The 18979-nt window shown below is 40.6% G+C and overlaps 1 protein-coding gene across 3 annotated transcripts; it reads left to right on the top strand.

The window, feature by feature from the left end:
* The first annotated feature begins 881 nt into the window (after nucleotides 1-881).
* Nucleotides 882-13400, top strand: LOC110166871 (cytochrome P450 2F2-like). Of its 3 annotated transcripts, XR_008632413.1 has the most exons (12): nucleotides 882-1051; nucleotides 3457-3619; nucleotides 5579-5731; nucleotides 7610-7770; nucleotides 7847-7915; nucleotides 7990-8094; nucleotides 11509-11647; nucleotides 11718-11803; nucleotides 11974-12075; nucleotides 12299-12440; nucleotides 12875-13074; nucleotides 13160-13218. XR_008632413.1 is itself a non-coding variant. In XM_020932198.2 (11 exons), exons 1-11 carry the CDS (start codon nucleotides 890-892, stop codon nucleotides 13345-13347), a joined length of 1470 nt encoding a protein of 489 aa, XP_020787857.2. In that variant the 5' UTR covers nucleotides 882-889; the 3' UTR covers nucleotides 13348-13400. The 3 variants fall into 3 exon arrangements, 2 of the variants coding, with proteins under 2 accessions (XP_020787857.2, XP_055011564.1); XM_020932198.2 differs by lacking the exon at nucleotides 12875-13074 and having other exon boundaries at nucleotides 13160-13400; XM_055155589.1 differs by having other exon boundaries at nucleotides 12875-13276.
* The last annotated feature ends 5579 nt before the right edge of the window (nucleotides 13401-18979 follow it).

The raw sequence follows: 18979 nt of genomic DNA, 5'->3' as shown, positions 1-18979 counted from the left end.
GAGCAGCACGTCCTGTGCGTGTAGATTTCAGAAAATAGGATCCATCCTATTTTTTGACGCTACACGAACGTCCCCGTCAAAATACACAGAGAGCATGTATCTATTGTTGTATTTGTGCATTTACCATCAGCACATTGTGCTCCCTGGGCAGTTGTGTATCATGTGAAAGAGCCCAGATCCACATACACTGTTAATTAGTGCTTTGAAATTTTCTTTTGAAATCCATGCGTTTGCCGTGGTCAGCCTGTACAGAAGGTAAATACAAGCAGCTAAACGCGCCCAGTCGTTTGATTGACTTCCCATTGAGAGACACAAGAGCCCGTATGTTCCGTTAAAGCTGCCGGTGGAGTCGCCTTCGCGCGGCTGTGGTTTCGCGAGGTGAAGTGCGAGCAGATCGTCACTCGTCAGGTGAAAACAAATTCCGACGTTTAACTGAACCCCAACAGTGACGTACGTCGTTCATCACACACAATTTGAACAAATTCACGTTCAAGTTCTTGATTTACAAAAGTGTTGCGTTCAGTTCAAAGTTCACTGAAAAATGAACGTGTTCAATGAACGCGTTCTTTTGAACTCGTTCATGCACAACACTGTGATACACATGGTTTTAAAAAGAATCTTTTTTTTTTTCTTTTCAAAAGCCAAAGCAGAAAGTGACGAAATGGCAGCGTAACCTGAGACTGAATGCTTCAGTCGTAATTTAAGAGAAAATAGAGTTGGGAATTTTAGACACTGTAACTGTAATTTAAAATAGTATTTTATTCATTGCATCTATATTCAGTTACTATTTTTAATGTTCTTGTTGAGAGAAAAAAAGGCGGGGCTAAAGAAATAGATTTTTACCGAAACCTCGGCTGACTCATGTCCTTATTTGCTCTCTGCTCTCACCATGTTTGTGTCTGTGCTGCTCCTGTGGATATGTCTCTGCTTCTTGTTGCTTCAGTTCAAATCTCAACGGCCCAAAAACTTCCCTCCTGGACCTTTGGCTCTACCATTTTTAGGGAATGCACTCAACTTAAGCCTTGAGAACCCTCTGAAGTACTTTGAATCGGTAAGTGTATGGATCAGAACTACCATTTGAGTGTATTGTGTAGGGCCGTCACACTATCGTGGGCAGCCAGACAATTGCTAAGGGCCTTTTATTTCATCTGGAGTATTTAATTAAATAAATTCCCTAATGTATGTTATGGCAGAGCAGCGCTCTGTTGTGATAACATTTATGGTGATGTCAGTGGTGATTTTTCTTTTTGGTGATTGTTCTCATGTTTTTAGGTCATGTGCAAACTATGAAACTCATATTGAACTTTTCTTTTTTTCTTTTTTTTTTAACAGTAAATTAGATTTATCAAAAATATTATGGGATAAAAATACTACTATTGGTCACAAAATGTTTTATCAGTCTAAACATTTGGCAACATCCTAAAAAGGTATGTAGAATGTTAACTTTATTGACATTCTACATTGCTTTGACAAAAACAAAATTCTATATTGTTTTGACAAAAAAATTTAATAAAAGTAAATAAAAAAACTCAAATGTAAGAAGTGGCTCAAGAGCAGCGCTCTGTTGTGATAACATTTAGAGTGATGTCAGCGGTGATTTTTCCTTTTCTTCAAGTCATTTTGATAACAGTTTGATATTTTTTTCTAAAACTAGAAAACATTTTATTTACTGCAAACACATAATGAGCCATGTGAGTCACTATATAATGCTGGTAAGAGAGCTGATAGGATAGTGATCCAACCTGTTTCACTGGTGTCTGAAAAACAGCCAAATTATTAGAGAGAAAAAAAGTTGTCATATTTTTAGGTCATGTGCAAACTATGAAACTTATATTGAACTTAAAAAAAACAAACAAAAAAACTGTAAATTAGATTTATCAAAAAATAATATGGGGTCAATTGAACCAACCACTATGGGATAAATCCTTGCACCCATAAGAAACACATGCTTAAATTTGTATTTTTAAGATAAAAATAAATAATAAAATACTACTGTTGGTCACAAAATGTTTTATCAGTCTAAACATTTGGCAGCATCCTAAAAGGTATGTAGAATGTTTTATTTTATTCAAATTCTACATTGTTTTGACAAAATAAAATCTTTTTTTTTTTTTGACAAAAAAACTAAACAAAAAAAACAAAACAAAAAGCAAACAAAAAAAAAAACTTAAATGCAAGAAGTGGCTCAACTTACCCCAACCTCTTCTTTAGATGACAAAGCACAATACACCCATGTCTTGTTTACGATAAAAACTGTATGAACAAAGATAAAAAATATGAATAAATCAGTAGTAGTGCACATCTGAAATGTGTATTATTTTGCTTCTTTGTTATGATATAGTTAGAATTATATGAGGGAATACGGTCAGTGTCTTCTCCTCTGGCACTTGGCAAGGGCGGATGCACTTTTACTCTCCTCTCCTGCCCCTTATCTTCCCTGCTTTGCTTCTTTGTCTTGTCTAGTCTAGTGACTTATACTTTTGAGAAACTCTCTCTGCTCTGCTCTTCCAAACCTAAATTAATTATAGATTTGATCAGTTGGTCTCTCAGCACAATTGACACAATTTTTTTCAAGGAGGAACGCAGTTTTGTGAAAACCCGCTTGCCCTCCCAGGACATTTGCAGCAGCAATTGTTCATCGTGTAACACAATGGACAGTTGGCATAAGTGGCGTGGCATGTATCTGGCAGTTCCTTATGTGGAGGACATACAAGATATTTACCTATTCGGAACCACAATTACAGGACTTTTGCTGATTGGATTAGATCAGGGCCATGCCCTGAAAAAGTTTGGATTACTGAGGCAGCTGCTCAAAGCCCCACTTGACTGGCCAGTTTGATTGAATTGGGGGGCAGGTGGGATCTGCAGCTTTGTACCACATTTTGGAAAACATCACTGAAAGGCTTTACCGCAGGTTGGATGGAACAGTGGCTCTGGATACCATTTTGGAGAAACGGGAAGCGCTGCATAGAGGAAGACCTTGAGCTCAATATGGACAAAATTAGAGTAACTGTGAAAATTGAAATGCTACTAATTGGCCCAAACCCAAACAATCCCAATCTTATCTAAATGGCCTCCCTCAGGTAGCTTGGTCTCAATCAAGACTGGCTGGAACCAACTCCCATGGAGATTACAGCAGGGAGGTTCTCTCACATACCTTTCCCTGGAGCCTGCCCCGTATCCCACACCCCCACTGTTTTGTGTTTTTGTATTACCTGTATCTCCACCCCCTCCAATTTCCATTGGATTGTGTTTGATCATGTGCGTATGTTGCAGAGGTGTTGTTTTTTTTCGGTGCTTCACATTGGAGCACTGTCACCATCATGTTATGCTGTACTGTTTTTCTTAAAGGTGCTCCTGAGATAATGGCAGTCAATACCTGAATCTGTCTGTCTGTCTGTCAAATGAATATTGATGAGATTCTCCATGTTTGTGTGTTTTTCTGTTGGTTTCCAGTTGAGGAGGACTTATGGGAACATCTACAGCCTGTACTTGGGGCCCAGAGCTGTTGTGGTTGTGAGTGGGACCCAGGCTCTGAAGGAGGCTCTGGTTAATAAGGGTGTAGACTTCGCTGGACGACCTCAGGACGTGTACATCAATGCACTTGTAGAAGAAAAAGGTTATTTTATTTTATTTTTGTAGGGGCAAATGACCTACATGTAGAATTGTATGTGTGTGTGCGCGTCTAATGGTTTAGCATTAACAAATTGTAATATAATTAACATGTATTATTTTGACCGTATCAAAACTTAACCATAGCAATCACAACAACTTATAAATTGTATCAATCTGAAGGAAAAGTTCATGAAAAAGTGACCCGATGATAACTTCAAGAAAAATCACTGAAACCAGCAAATTCCTTTGTGCAGTTTATTAGCAAAATAACAACTAGACACTCAGCTTTCAAGTTCTGATTACGTGATTAACAATAAAGCACCGATTTTAACAACATGAGGTAGCTAAAGAATTGGAGTTCAGCTTAGCTCAGTTTTGGCTTTTCGCTAAGTCGCTACTGCGCTTGCATTATGTGTAATAGGACACAATTGTAGGATGGATGCCAACCACTGCACATTCACTGTTCAAACCAGCTCTTACTTTGATGGAATTTTCTCCATTCGAAGTTGATTAGTCCTTGTGGACTCGGGCGTTCATTGTCACGCGCACGGGCAAGGCAGCAGCATGGGCGGTGTCGACTCAGGCGGTCGTTGTCGCGCCTCCTTCACCAGGGTCCGGGTCTCTGGGTCCTCTCAGCTCTCAGCAGGTATTTTCCCAGGTCTGGTCTTAGCTCCCCTGGTCCAACTCTGGCTGGTCCCGGTCTTCTTGGTCCACCTCCAGCTAGTAAGCGAAAGCACTTTTTCACAAGTGAGATTTGGTTTTGGTCAGCACACGTGGCGGGCATTGTCATATGCAAATTTAGGGCACCTGAGCACCTTAGTGCCTGAGCTTAGCTGACCCCCAGATCACATTTCATTCAGAGTAAAGTTATCCAATCATTTCCCCAAATCACATACTTCATGCCTGGTTCATATCATAACCAATATCTAGGCAGGGAAATCAAAGACAGGTTTGTCAGGGAACACACTTTAAAGGTACAGTGAACGCTTCCGAGGCAAGAAAATATGATATGAACACATAATAATTTTTAGACCACATGGGAAAGCAATGTGGTATTCTCGTAATTATGAACATGAGTATGACACCAGGATCCATAAAACACAGTCCAGTACATTTTGACCAATTTACCAAGATGCGTTTTAACTTAAATTTTCCTTCGTCCATGTGGCAGATGTGTTCTGCCGCTGTCCTTACCACGGCCTGGTCCTGGCACTAGAATGGCTGGAGTGGAGATAACTCCCCTTTACCTAAAATGAGAGATACTTGTCTGGGGAATGTCCTGTATTAACAAATTGTATCATTAACAGAGCCATGTTAGTCCCTTAAAGCCCCCCCCCCCAAATCACTGTTTGGAAAACACCTAAAACAAGGTGTTGTGGCTGTATTCTCTCCAATCTCTTCTTTCCCAAAGAAAGTTATATTTATGTCAATGCCAACAGTGACTAATCCAGTCTAACATGGCTGCATGCACATGCATTGTAAATTCATATGACTTGGTAACATTTGATCACATGCCATTCATTTTTTAAGGTATTTTGGACAGTATTCCAAAACATATACCTGTTAAAGTAAGTAGTATGAAGATGTTTGCTGAACCTAGGGTATGCTCATGTCCTGCTGCCGTGCGTCTCTGTAGTTATAAATTCATTTGATGGATACTGAAATCACCAAATAATACTGTACAGACTCTGGTTTGTCTTGAACAGAATTTTTTGGCTATTTTTATGATTTAAGTGTTGATCAAGGGTGACCTTGAAATACAATGCAAATGTAGGCCTGGATCTTAACACAATATATTCAGACCCAGGCCTATTAAGACATATGTACTTGTTTGTATGAACAAACTTATGTTTAAATACCTACTTCCTCCTGTCACAGTGTGAAAATCAGGTACCTCAGCTTCAATCATAAATAAATTATAATAAAAAATAAATAATATATTACTTATGTGCAATTGGCGCAGGTGTAGCTCTGGCTGATTATGGTCAAAAATGGAAGGAGCATCGTCGCTTTGCTTTGATGACCATGAAAAACTTTGGTCTGGGTAAACAGTCGATGGAGCAGAGGATTCTGGGAGAACTGCAGCACACCATCAATAAACTGGAGAAAAACACAGGTGTGTTTATAATTCCCATTTTAATAAGTCTTCATATTGGACTGACTTTCATGCTGTATTCTAGTTGTCATGTTGGAAAAACAAAGTACATTTTTTGCACAGTAATGGCATCTGTACAAATGGCTGTGCACAGTCTCCGAGTGATTTTTGTTAATTTCCTGTAGAATTCTTGAGATTGCCTTAAAGTTTGTTTAGAGGATTTTCCAAGGAACGAGAAATCCAGCGACTGTTTGTCCTTTTTCAAATGTTGCGCATGCGTGAAACCACCCCCCCTCCCCTACAGCTCCCTACGTAGAAACGCCTCCTCCCGCCTCCTCCTTACGCCAGAAAGTACTCATCGCTGCACATGACTTATAAACAACTAACTACAGTGTTGGTTAGGCAAGGCGGAGAAGTGAGGTGCGGGGGGGGGGGGGGGTAGCTACTACTACAACACGCAGCTGCAAGCAGACTCTTTCTTTGCATTGAAAATTACGTTTTCAGACATAGGATATCACATTCGTGTCCTGAAAAACATTTGTCTAGCTCTTGGAAATAAAAAAAAAAAGTAAGTTTTCATAATAAGCAGAAGTGACCTGTCCAGGAGTAATTTGGCGACCAATGCGTCAGTCTTTAGACCCTGCGTCTGCTTCAGTTGCGCCATCGCTGGAATGAATCTCCAAGAATCACCTTAGTTTGGCTTCGCTACTTTTCCCCTTGTCTTCTTCTTTCAGCGACCTCAAAAATTGACTTTCTTTTGTGGCTAACTGCTCCTGGATTCTTGTCGCCATTGCAACAAATTTTGTGCGAACTGCGAGGAAGATATAGGTCAAAAAAAGCCGCTAAGAACTGTTGCGTTGGTGGAGTAAACAGCGTCTGTGCGGCTTGCGTCTGTGGACTGCGTGACAGGCGTACGTAAACCACGTACCGGCGGCGCAGGCAAGTCAGTTACGCTAGAAACGTAGGGAGATTGATTGACAGCCTGTCAGCTAACAGATAACGAGGCAGTGTCGTTATCTATTGGCAAATGTTTAGCTGGCCCCACCACGTCCAGAGTTGATGAATTTTTATTGTCTTTTTTTTGGTCATCATAATTATAAGGCTACTGCACCTCTATAATGCTATCATTGACAATTTGAAACAAAAAAAAATCCTCCATACAACCTTTAATGAAAACAGAGTGATTGTGGGGTGTCACTCAGTTCATAGACAAGCTAATGAGCGCTATACAAATGCCTTTACAAACTTGCTAAGAACAGTGCACATTATCATTATTATTATTCGTGTTTGAGACTCAAAACTCAGCTCCAGTGACCCCATGTTCCTGCACTGGCCTTAAGAGTTCAAGCTGGTAATCCAGCTGGATGAAGGAATGCACTCCTTTCCTGATCACTATAAAGCCCAACCTGAAAATGTGGTGCAGAATCAGGGCTGTGTGTATCTCCTCCTTATGGCAAGAGGAGCTATGTGGCTGGCAGCATAGTATTTATAGGGCACCAGCTTTGCAGGCATGTGTCAGGCTGTGGGCACTGATTGGCATGGTGACTGCTTTGATCGTTCTCAGAGGTTGGCTAGGTACCAGAGAGAAATAAATAATAGAGAAACCCATAGGTATCCAGAGCACATACAAAATAGAACTGTAAAGATACAGGGGACTGTAGTGGTAACTAATGGAAAATAACACAAATGGTATTGATGCAATTGTTGTCAGATTATTCTCAAAGCAGCACCAAAGTCATGTTTCATTTCCCAGATCAGAATTTTGAAATGCAAAGGTAACCCAGATATATTTTTAAGTTGAAACTTGGAAAGTCCAAACTCTCAGAACAACTGAAATACAGCATGGAACCATTTCACAGTGTTTACTACAAACTGCACTATCTATCTTTTGTCATTTAGGTAAAAGTCTGAGTGCTCAAGTTATGTTTCACAACATCGCCTCCAACGTGATCTGCCTTGTTCTGTTTGGAAAACGATTTGAATATGATGATGAGTTTATCATAAAATTTGTGAAGAATTTCACTGAGAATTTTAAAATTCTCAATGGACCTTGGTCTTTTGTAAGTTTTTATATATTTGTATTGAAACACAAACACATAAGTCCAGTGCTGTAATAACCATTGTGTTTTCTTGCAGCTGTATGATTGTTTTCCCTGCATTCGCTGCTTGCCATTACCATTCAAAGAAGGTTTTAAGAGAATGCAGGTAGCATCTAAATATGATTGGAAAGCTTTTTATTGTGGTTGTTTTTTTATGTCTTTCTTATTTTTGTGCCTCAGACACTAAAAAGCATGACTTATTCTATAATAAATGAGCACAAGAAGACCAGATTTCCAGGACAACCTCAGGATTTGGTCGATTGCTATCTGGATGAAATGGACAAGGTGGATACTTTGCATAATACTTTGAAAAGTAACTATTTAAACCATAAAATATTCTGTACCTCTTAGTGATTTGGTTCCTTAGTGATTCTCTCTTTTTTTGTACCTAGTTTATAGCCTATTTTATCGTTTAAACTAGAGCCTAATTAAGTAGACTGTTTGGTCAAAAGTGTAGGCTACACTATGACTAAAACTACAATGTAAAATATTGTAAAATTGCATTTGATTAGTTTCAGTCTAGTTCAGAATCACACTTTTTTTTTTTTTTTTTAGACAGAACGTGAGCATCCTGTAGAGTCTCTGATGCTGACATTTCCCAATGACAGAAGTATCTCTTAATAATCCAAATAGCAGGCTCAGTGGGTTACATTGTCCAAGATCCTGTCTGTTTCATATTTTATAATGTACCAGAAATGTTGTATTTTCCTACAGGACCGGTAGCAGTGTGTAAGACTACCAGTCTCTGTTTTACAATTAGATATAATGGAGAAAGGTCTCTATTAAATATACAGTATGTTGTTGGGAAGGAGAAATGTGGGAGAAATTGCATTCTTCCATGCTTCATCCCATCCTTTATTACTAATTTCCAACCCCAACCCTTTTTCCCAAATCCCCTTTAAGTGGGCCGTATTTGAAATGGTGTACTCTTTCAACAGGTTATAAGAATATCTTGAGGAGAATAACTGCTTCTCACAGACAGATTTTCCTTGGTACAAGCTTGGCCCTAATTTGTAAATTAGAAATCCTGTCTCTTAATTCCATATTTGTCTATAAGTTGAGTAAAGGCCAACAAAGAGACAGTCCATCAAATCTAGACTATACAAATCCACTTTGTAGACCAAATTTGAAAACTAAGACTACATCCAAACGCTCCTGGATTTTTTTTTTTTTATAAGCCGAAATATTTCCGTCCTCACACGTGTTGGTTCAATAAATATTCACATCCAGACGACAACAGAGCACTGAGTGAAAATGATGTAATACATACGCCACACCTGAATGTGGTGCTGTTAACTATGATAATAATATTTAATATTGCATTTCTCATCACTGTTTTTTTTAACTTAAAGGTAATTTTGCCTAATTTAGATGTATCCCTCCTCCCCCCTCCTGGGAGGGAAGGAGCCTGAGCTTGTGTGGGAGGTTGAGCACTACCGAATAGATATAGTCGGCCTCACCTCCACGCACAGTTGTGGGCTCTGGAACCCAACTCCTTGAGAGAGGATGGACTCTCCAATTCTCTGGCGTTGGCCGCGGGGAGCGGCGGCAGGCTGGTGTGGGCCTGCTCATTGCCCCACAGCTCAGCCGCCGTGTGTTGGAGTTCACACCGGTGAACGAGAGGGTTGCGTCCCTGCGCCTTCGGGTCGGGGACAGGTCTCTCACTGTGGTGTCTGCCTATGGGCCGAACAGCAGTGCAGAGTACCCGGCCTTCTTGGAGTCCTTCTGAGGGGTACTAGACAGTGCACCAACTGGGGACTCCGTTGTTCTACTGGGGGACTTCAACGCCCACGTGGGCAACGACAGTGACACTTGAAGAGGGGTGATTGGGAGGAATGGTCTTCCTGATCTGTACATGAGTGGTGCTCTGTTATTGGACTTCTGTGCTAGTCACAGTTTGTCCATAACGAACACCATGTTCGACCACATGTCCATCAGTGCACGTGGCACCAGGACGCCCTAGGCCAGAGGTCGATGATCGACTTTGTACTCATGTCATCTGACCTCCAGCTGCATGTCTTGGACACTCGGGTGAAGAGAGGGGCTGAGCTGTCAACTGATCACCACCTGGTTGTGAGTTGGGTTCGCTGGCGGAGGAGGAAGCTGGAAAGACCTGGCAGACCCAAGTGTGTAGTGAGGGTCTGTTGGGAACGTTTGACAGAGAAACTCGCACTCCGGGAGGCTGAGGACATGGAGTCCGTGTGGGCTTCGTTCTCGGCCTCTATTGTCAATGTGGCCGCTCCCAGCTGTGGGCGTAAAGTCTGTGGTGCCTGTCGTGGCAGTAATACCTGGAACCCCATGGTGGACACCGAAAGTAAAGGATGCCGTAAAGCTGAAGACGGAGTCCTATCAGGCCTTGTTGGCTTGGCTTTTCCATCTCAAAGTCCAATTTAATACACTCAAGTAGAGAAATGTAATTAGCATTATACATTTTACTGAAAGAGGGGGTTATCTTAATTCCTAAGTATACAAATCCCTTCAGATACCAGGTATAATTAGATGGTGAATGTACCAGTGGTTGCTGTTATAGCCCACAATGTCACCAAATCTATTAATGGTCTCAGTGAGAGGTGTAACAAAACATCAAGTTGGGACTTGAAGATAATCACACCATCAGTGTATAACGTATACTACAATGTTTAGACAGTGCATATCCTCATGAGTCCGCACTGCCTTGATGGCCAGGGCAAAAAGCAAAAGGGAGAGACGACAGCCCTGTCGTGTCCCTCTCCACACCTGATAATTATGGCTGAGCAAAAGGCACTAAAGAAGAAGCCTGATTCAGTTGACAAAATGGGTAATTTTGAGGCGGTCCTTCTGCATACAGATGTAATAATGCCTACATTTTTCCATCTGTCCTGGTTCTCCAGGTTGATCAAAATGCTCCACAAGCTCCTTAATGCTTTTCTTCAATAACTTTACCTTATTGTTAATTGGGGCTGTAGCATCCTTTCAATCAGAGATCTAAGCCTCAGCCTCAATGATTTGCTTCTCATGGTTTTGAAGCTGCTCCTGGAGAAACTGGACCTTGGCTCTTAAGTTTACCCTCAAATACTTTTGTGAGGTTCTCCGTTACCACATGAATCACCTCCTGAAGTACAGAATCCATTGTTGCTCCATTCGCACCTGAGTCATCTGTCGTCTCGGAGACAGGCTTCTTTCTTTGTGGCATATTTCTGTACTGCTTCAAAAAGTGACTACTGATACTCATTGCAAATTTAGCAAGAAATTTCTAGAAAACACGGGGACCTTAAGCTTTCCTTATAAATATGAAGTCTGTTTCTGGCGGTTTTTCCAGACACACTCATGGCAGTGGTCAGCTGGAGGTCAAAGCTCAACAGTAAAACAGTATAAAACAATGACACAGACACTGAACGACAAACTGAAAAGGTCTAACAGTCAATAGTGGCAAGAAAACTGTGGATGATTGCCATAATTTCTTCTTATATTACAGACAGCATGCAAAGCATAAACAGAATGTGTCTCAATACTGACTCTTGTGGCACACCATGCTTGTGGTACACAGTGAGGTTTGTTTTAGTGACTTATACCTCTCAGGGGCTTGTCACACCTGACACTTATTATTTTGAAATAATTTCAAGAGTCATTCCATTGGTGCATGTAGAAAAACATGGAAATGGTAAACATAGATCTTGAGAGACCAAATTCAATTATTTTTAACAGTCATTTTTTTCACAGAGAATCAATGACGGCACATCATTTTCTACAGAAGAACTGCTGATGTCTTGTCTCAATCTACATTCTGCGGGCACCGACACCACATCTAACACACTGCTCACTGGATTCCTCTACCTTATGACCAAACCTCACATCCAAGGTTAGATCATGTACTGTTCAGTTTTGTATTTTTCAGTGGTCATGTTAATGTTATTATGTCTTCTCCCCAGAGCGCTGTCAGCAGGAGATAGACAGAGTGCTGGAGGGAAAGGACTGTGTCACTTTCGATGACAGACACAACATGCCTTATGTCCAGGTATAAAATGCCTCTGACTGATATCACATTCACTCACACCAACACTAAATTCACTGTTGATGTCATCTATTGCTTTGTCGTAACTGTGCACAGCCTGAGGTTTGTTTTGTATTCTTCTGTGCAGTTGAGGGAGATTTTACCCACATTTCTTTTCTCTTTTGCTTCGTCAGGCTGTGGTGCATGAGAGTCAGAGAGTGGCTGACACTGTCCCTCTGAGTGTTTTTCATGCGACCACCAGAGACACAGAGCTGATGGGCTACTCCATTCCCAAAGTAAGAAGGATTAATAAATTCATTGCATTAGTGGTACATTTATGTCAAATCCTATTTATTGCCCCAGTCCTTCCTTTTTCAAATGTTTGCACTCACCTCAATTTTCTGCTGCAGGTTATGCCCACTTTTTGAGCAGATTTAAGACTGATGTCTATAGACAGGAGACAAGAGACAGGAGTTGTGTGTGTGTGTTAGTAGTGTAAAATATCTGTTTTATTCTTAGGGCACTATGGTCATCCCCAATCTGTCGTCAGCGCTCAATGAAGAGGGACAGTGGAAGTTTCCTCATGAATTCAACCCTGAAAACTTTCTCAACCACAAGGGGGAGTTTGTCAAACCAGATGCCTTCCTGCCCTTCTCTGCTGGTAGGACATAATGTCATGATCACACCATTTTGTGATGATGTCTAAATCTTCCAGTGAGTGAAAAAGTAGTGTACTCAAAAATGCATGTTTTTGTTGTTTTAGTTTTTTTTTCTTTATCACTGCAAACAAGTGTCCTTACTCTGGGGGTTACACTTCCACAAACCTGACCTTTATTTGGTTTGGGGAGGGCCTCCTCTTGCTTGTTTCCATGAAAATGTTGTTCCTTTGGCTGTAATATTCCACAGAGAATGTTGTGAAGTATGATTTTAACTTTCCATGGGATAATGCAGTTAACGTTCCACCTCCAGAAAGTTACATCTCACTTTAGTACACTATATGCTGTTACAGTCATCAGGTGCATTCAGGTGCATTATGTCACTGAGCACGTCTTGGGGCAGCAGTTAGCGCTCTTCCTCTTGTTACTTTGTTTTTAGGATTTGCTTATACAGCTCATGCCACAGACATGTCTTTCCAATCTCTATGAATTCCTTTGCGTGTCTGGGCCCAATCCGACCCAAAACAAATGAGCATACACTTTATGGTGGTAGAAAGTCAGCAGGAGCGGAGGGACACAATTTGCACAGTGTGGTCCTGCAGCCCAGACAGAAATCTAGAAGCAAGACTACCTGGACAAGTAATAAAGAATCAGTATTCAAAGCACCGATATATTACATGCACATCCAAGGAGGGATTCTGTTTTCTATTCTATTTTTGTCCAGGTCCTCGAGTGTGTCTGGGAGAAGGCCTGGCCCGAATGGAGCTCTTCCTCATCATGGTGACTCTTCTGAGGAGGTTTAAGTTCATTTGGCCTGAGGATGCAGGAGAGCCTGACTATGAGCTGGTGTTTGGCATTACTGTGACCCCTAAACCATACAACATGAAATTGGAGTTGAGGACCACACAGTGAAGAATCTGTGTATTTGCTGTCACTAAATGTTTCTGTGAATAATGTGTAAATGATCAAGTGAACAAAGGAATATTAAAGAAACTATTTACTGTGTTTAGCTGTACTGTGTTCTGCTCTTTTACAACTGAAATAAGTTGACATACTGAGGACTCATCAAACTCTGGTTAGCTTTGGATCTTGGAGAACTATTTGGGCAGCAAGAAAGTCCTGGGTTTGATTCTACGAAGTGGGGCTTTTCTGTGTGGGGTTTGCATCTTCTTCCCATGCCTGTGTAGGTTTCCTCTGGGTGCTCTGGTTTCCTTTAACATTAAAAGCATGTAAAATAGGATCTCTTGTGGGTGCAGAATTCAGTTATTCCTCATTTTCACACAACACATGTTAACCCATATGCTATGAGTTTATACATGAATCTATATGAACTATATAAAGCAAATGCACCTCTTTGCCAACATGGGCTTTTAGTTTTTAATTAGTGGCTGCTCAATAGGTACTGCTAACCTTGCACAGTAAAATGGGAATAATTCCCGTCTTTTTTTTTTTTGGATAATTCCCTTATTTGAGCTCCCTCATGAGTAATTTCCAGAGGAACAGTGAAGAAACGGATCATTTTATCCTTTTCAGAGCGCCTAGAACAACCAAATACACAACAAAACCTGCCCATGTTTCTCCGATGCTACTGAAGTCAATGGCATAGCATGCCCGGTGTCATGGCAGTGTAGGTACCGTTGCCATGGGGGATACGTGACGGTGCAAATCAGAGCTGAGCCGATACAGGGAGCGGGCAAGGAGCTGTGCTCTTCTGTGGGAGGGCATCCTGAACGCACACAGACATGTTATGAATGTTAAGCATTTATCATCCTAATATATTTCCAAATAAAAGAAGCCTTGAGCATGTTACATGTTGTTTTAGAGTGAACTTGTTTGATATTTATTTTTACGATTCTGGCAATTTACTAAACGCACCACACTACACCCTCAGTCTGCTCCACTCCACCTGATATTCAGGCAGGGCACACCTCCTGTTTAGAACTCCACGCCCTACACGTGTGCTAAGCGCTAAGACTAGGGGCAAGATACGGCCCCTAGTGTTCAGCTGACAGGGCAGACTGTTTTCACAAAGGTCAGTTTAACATTTAAAAAAAAACTTTGAAAACTAAAAAAAATATTGACATCTTCAAAGCACCTTAACATTTGCTTAAAATTGCTTAACCCTGCTCTGGGTCAATGTTAGGGTTAGGGTTAGGGTTCTAAGGTTATCTCCATAGAGATTTTATGTCATAGTGTGGAATATTAAAGCCAAAGGAACATTCTATGGAAACAAGCAAAAGGGGCCATCTCTGTACCACCCTAATTCTTTTTTGTTTTTTTTGTTTGTTTTTTGTTTTGTTGTACTTTATTGTCCCCAAAAGGAACTGTCCTCTGCATTTCACCCATCCTTTCAAGAGCAGTGGGCAGCACATGGGGCACCCTTACACCCATCTCGATGATTTTGTTGCTAGGCTTGGTCAGTACTAGCCTGATTCATCAGCCAGTTTCACTTCGTATAAACCGCCTGACCTCGCAGTGTTAGAATTTGTTCGCTTGACAGTAGGCGAGTACTTTTTTCATTTAACAAGTCGCTGATATTTGGTCGTGACTTAAGTAATGTGCCGCTAACTGGGCTAACTAGTATATTAAGCTTTTCCCAAATCCCCTCGGAAGAAGGGCAATACGTCTTTCTCCTTGATAAAATTCACCAAACATTCTCTTTGTTCCGGCTTTAAATCCTTGATCTCGGGAATCGTTGCCAATACAGAATGTATGTCTCTTCGCTGATTGGCTGGTGCCTGAACTCACACTTCTAGGGTTTTTGCGAGCCGTCTAGTGTATTTCAATTCCTGACCTAGTCATTGGAGAGAAATTGAGTGGAGACACTAGGTGGCACTAGCCTGACTAGGTCAGGACTACCTTAGTTAGAGGATTTTTTATCTACATATGGTGCATGTTTTTGGGTTGATGGGGGGGAAACCGGAGTACCGGGAGGAAAACCACCCAGACACAGGGAGAGCATGCAAAATCCACACAGAAAGCCCCGGGCGACCTTCTTGCTGGGAAGTGTGAGTTCTATGCACTCAGCAATAATGTTTCCTTTTTTTTTTTTTTTTTAAAGTTCATTTCATTAACTTTCTCCTTCAGCCTGTGGAGGTGCACAGAGTTCGCAATATTCAGATATCTCATAAGGAAGTAAATTCTGTTCACAGGCTGATTTCTGCCATGCTTCAATTAAATAAAAATAGAAAAAATTAATTTTTTCAAGAACAGCAAACTGTCCTTGTTGTCTCAGGTTTAAAGGGTGCTTTCTCCAGACAGCATGTTTCAGCTCCTTTCACAGATGTTCAGTAGAATTGAGATCTGGGCTCACAGAAGAACACTCCAGAACAGTCCAATGTTTTGTTCTTAGCCATTCTTGGGTGTTTTTAGCTGTGTGTTTTGGTTCATTATCCTGTTGGAAGACCCGTGACCGACGACCGAGACCAAGCTTTCTGACACTAGGCAACACATTTCGTTCCAAAATACCTTGATAGTTTGGCTAAGAACAGAACATTGGATTGTTCTGGAGTGTTCTTCTGTGAGCCCAGATCTCAGTTCTACTGAACATCTGTGAGAGGAGCTGAAACATGGTGTCTGGAGAAGGCACCCTTCAAACTTGAGACAACTAGAGCAGTTTGCTCACAAGAAAAGGGTCACAATACCTGCTGACAGTGACTGAAATCATTTGTTTGCAGAGTTTGCCTCAAAAGGTTGTGTAACAAAATATAAAGTTAAAGGTACCATCATTTTTGTACAGGCCAGTTTCATTATTTTGTTTTTTTCAAATTATTCTTTTGAACCACAGGTAAAAAGTAATGTTTTATTTTTGTCTTACAGTTTTCAGTACATTTTTATTTATTATTGCTTTTATCAGTTTCAAGTTATTTCAGTGATGATTGTTGATTTTCTTTCATTGCCAGAGGAGTACCAACAATTTTGTTAACTCTGTTTAGTTCAGTTCAAGTTAGAGAACTTTGTTCTGTTTCTCACAACCAAAAACAATTACATTGTAAATACCCTTTACAATATTAATTAATGGTCTAAAAATAAAATACTAAATCACAAATTAAAATTATTCAGCAAAAGGCTGAATAAGTCTGTATATAGCAGAATAAAAGTCCTTTTTCTACTCGTTGCTTCTTTAATTAGCAATTCACTGTTCCTGAATCCACTGCAGTAGCGTTGCAGAAAGTTGGGTAAATCCTACCAGTTTAGATGCAAATCATGCAGTGTTCAACAGAGGGAAGTTTTTCTCCTGCGTACTGTTCAGAAGGTTTGTGGCCAGCTCGCCATCGCCATCTTGTTCCAACCACGTGCTTTCCAAAGTTCGTTTGTAGCAGAATATTCTTCTACCCATTCAACATGGCCTATCAATAACAACATGAAATGAGCATAAATACACAAAATAAACACTAACTAGCTTTAAAACACATAAAACCACCGTTTCTCTGTCTCAGTTGGTGCTTGTTAAGGTGCCGCCATCGCCATGAGGAGCGGACGGTGAGAACAAGTCCGGGCAATGAACTTGTGAGCTCATTCAATTTAGCTTATAAATCGCACCGTGTGCTTCACTATTTTACCATAAAACAACATAAAATTGCTACCGTACATTTACGTTTCCATCCAAATAATAGTTACATTGCACAGATATTTCTTAATACACAAATAAAATTAGTGCTGTCATGCGATTAAAAAAATTGAGAGATTAATTAATTATGATCTGTAATTAATTAATCTAATTAATCTCATTTTAATCTCATCTAAAAATTGCTGAGAAAAGCTTCGATTTGAGGTATTTTCATTTAAATTCATTATTACATTATTGTGGCAGATCAAAAGACTGATATAGATTTTTAAAAAAGTGACTTTATAAAGTCATTTATTGTTTAACAAATCTCTTCAAATTGGCTGTTGAGCCCAAGTCTCCATGAATAAGAAACTGTTTGCTGTAAAGTAGCAAAGACGAGGAAATCTGAACATAATAACTTTTGTTTACTTAAAGACAATAAAAAGTCCAGTCTTTCCTTAACCATATTAAAAATATTATTGATAGAGAAATGCTTTATATATGAGATCACTGGTTTTAGTCCTGGTTTAGACCTGGTTTAGACCTGCTTTAGTCCTACTTTAGTCTTAGTTTAGTCCTGGAATGGATTAATCCTGGTTTTAGTCCTGGTGTTAGTTCTGGTTTAGTCCTGCTTTAGTCCTGGTTTTAGTTCTGGTTTTAGTTCTGGTTTTAGTTCTGGTTTAGTCCTGGTTTAGTCCTGGACTGGGTTAGTCCTGGTTTTAGTCTTGGGGTTAGTTCTGGTTTAGAGGCGCACAGGAGGAAGCGCGGTTTACGCAGCGTAGCGAGAAAACACGATCCACACGCGGCGCACGGGAGCACGTCGGTGTCCGCGCAGTAACTATGGAAGGAAACGTGGTCCGCGCGTTCTCAGGTTAATGACGATGATGAAGGTGTGTGTTTGTGTTTGTGTGTGTTTGTGTGTGTTTGTGTGTGTTTGTGTGTGTTTGTGTGTGTTTGTGTGCGTGTCCCCTCATGTGGCAGGTCACTATAGGACAGTAGTGCAGACATCATGAGCCTATGCAGGTTGTTTTCACCAGTGACATTTAAGTTGTAGGCGATATTATCAGTGTTGTGCAAGTTTACACTTTTCATGAACTAGTTCAAAGTTCAGTTCACACTTGTTCAAAGTGAATAGTTCACGTTCATAGTTCACAATTTTAATTTTGAACTAGTTCAAAGTTCAGTTCATTTTATATTTAGATGAGATCTGTAAATGAAAGGCTGCATTTATTTTTCAAACTGACTTCTAGTTTACAACAACTTTACAAGATACACTGTTGGACAAGTGACTTTAAAACTGTAATGTGTTATTTATGACTTGTTACTGTCATTTCAGAGTCATTTGTTACATACATTAAAATGTAAAACATTACACGACTATTGCAGCACTTTTAATTTACTCTCACCAAAAGAACTGTTAAGATGCTGAACTTTTGCGCCGTATATGGACTGAACCAGGACTAAACCAGGACTAAACCAGGACTAAACCAGAACTGAACCAGGACTGAACCAGGTCTAAACCAGGAATAAACCAAGACTAGGACTGAACCAGAATTGAACCAGGTCTAAACCAGGTCTAAACCAGAACTGAACCAGGACTAAACCAGGACTAAACCAAGACTAAACCAAGACTACACCAGGACCAAACCAGGACTAGAACTTGGAATCTAGGACCGCCCCTGAGAGAACCCCGAGTGCGATCGGGCGTCAGCTGCGTTTATCTCGGTGGAGCGCGGACTTCTGCGTCGGTCCTTTCGCTCAGGATCACGGTCTACGCGGGCGCACCTCCGGTGTTTCACCGCTGCTGATATCGCGGTGATTTTAGCAAATTTGTATGAAGAAAAACGAAAAACCCACCATTTCAATCCAGGTTAAAAAAGCATTGTGACGCGCGTTACTGACATATGTACCAAATAATATGCGCGCGGAGCAGCACGTCCTGTGCGTGTAGATTTCAGAAAATAGGATCCATCCTATTTTTTGACGCTCTACACG

The sequence above is a fragment of the Boleophthalmus pectinirostris genome, unplaced genomic scaffold, assembly GCF_026225935.1.
Source record: "Boleophthalmus pectinirostris isolate CB_2022bp ecotype Guang Dong unplaced genomic scaffold, ASM2622593v1 HiC_scaffold_2, whole genome shotgun sequence".
Taxonomy (NCBI): domain Eukaryota; kingdom Metazoa; phylum Chordata; class Actinopteri; order Gobiiformes; family Gobiidae; genus Boleophthalmus; species Boleophthalmus pectinirostris.
This window is presented reverse-complemented; position numbering and strand designations above follow the sequence as displayed.

Bases quoted from the DNA above. Each gene is read 5' to 3' on its own strand.
- LOC110166871 (XM_020932198.2), top strand. From the start codon at position 890: ATGTTTGTGTCTGTGCTGCTCCTGTGGATATGTCTCTGCTTCTTGTTG. The intron at 7,916-7,989 runs GTAGCATCTAAA...TTTGTGCCTCAG, and splicing joins AAGGTTTTAAGAGAATGCAG to ACACTAAAAAGCATGACTTA. The intron at 12,076-12,298 runs GTAAGAAGGATT...TTTTATTCTTAG, and splicing joins TGGGCTACTCCATTCCCAAA to GGCACTATGGTCATCCCCAA.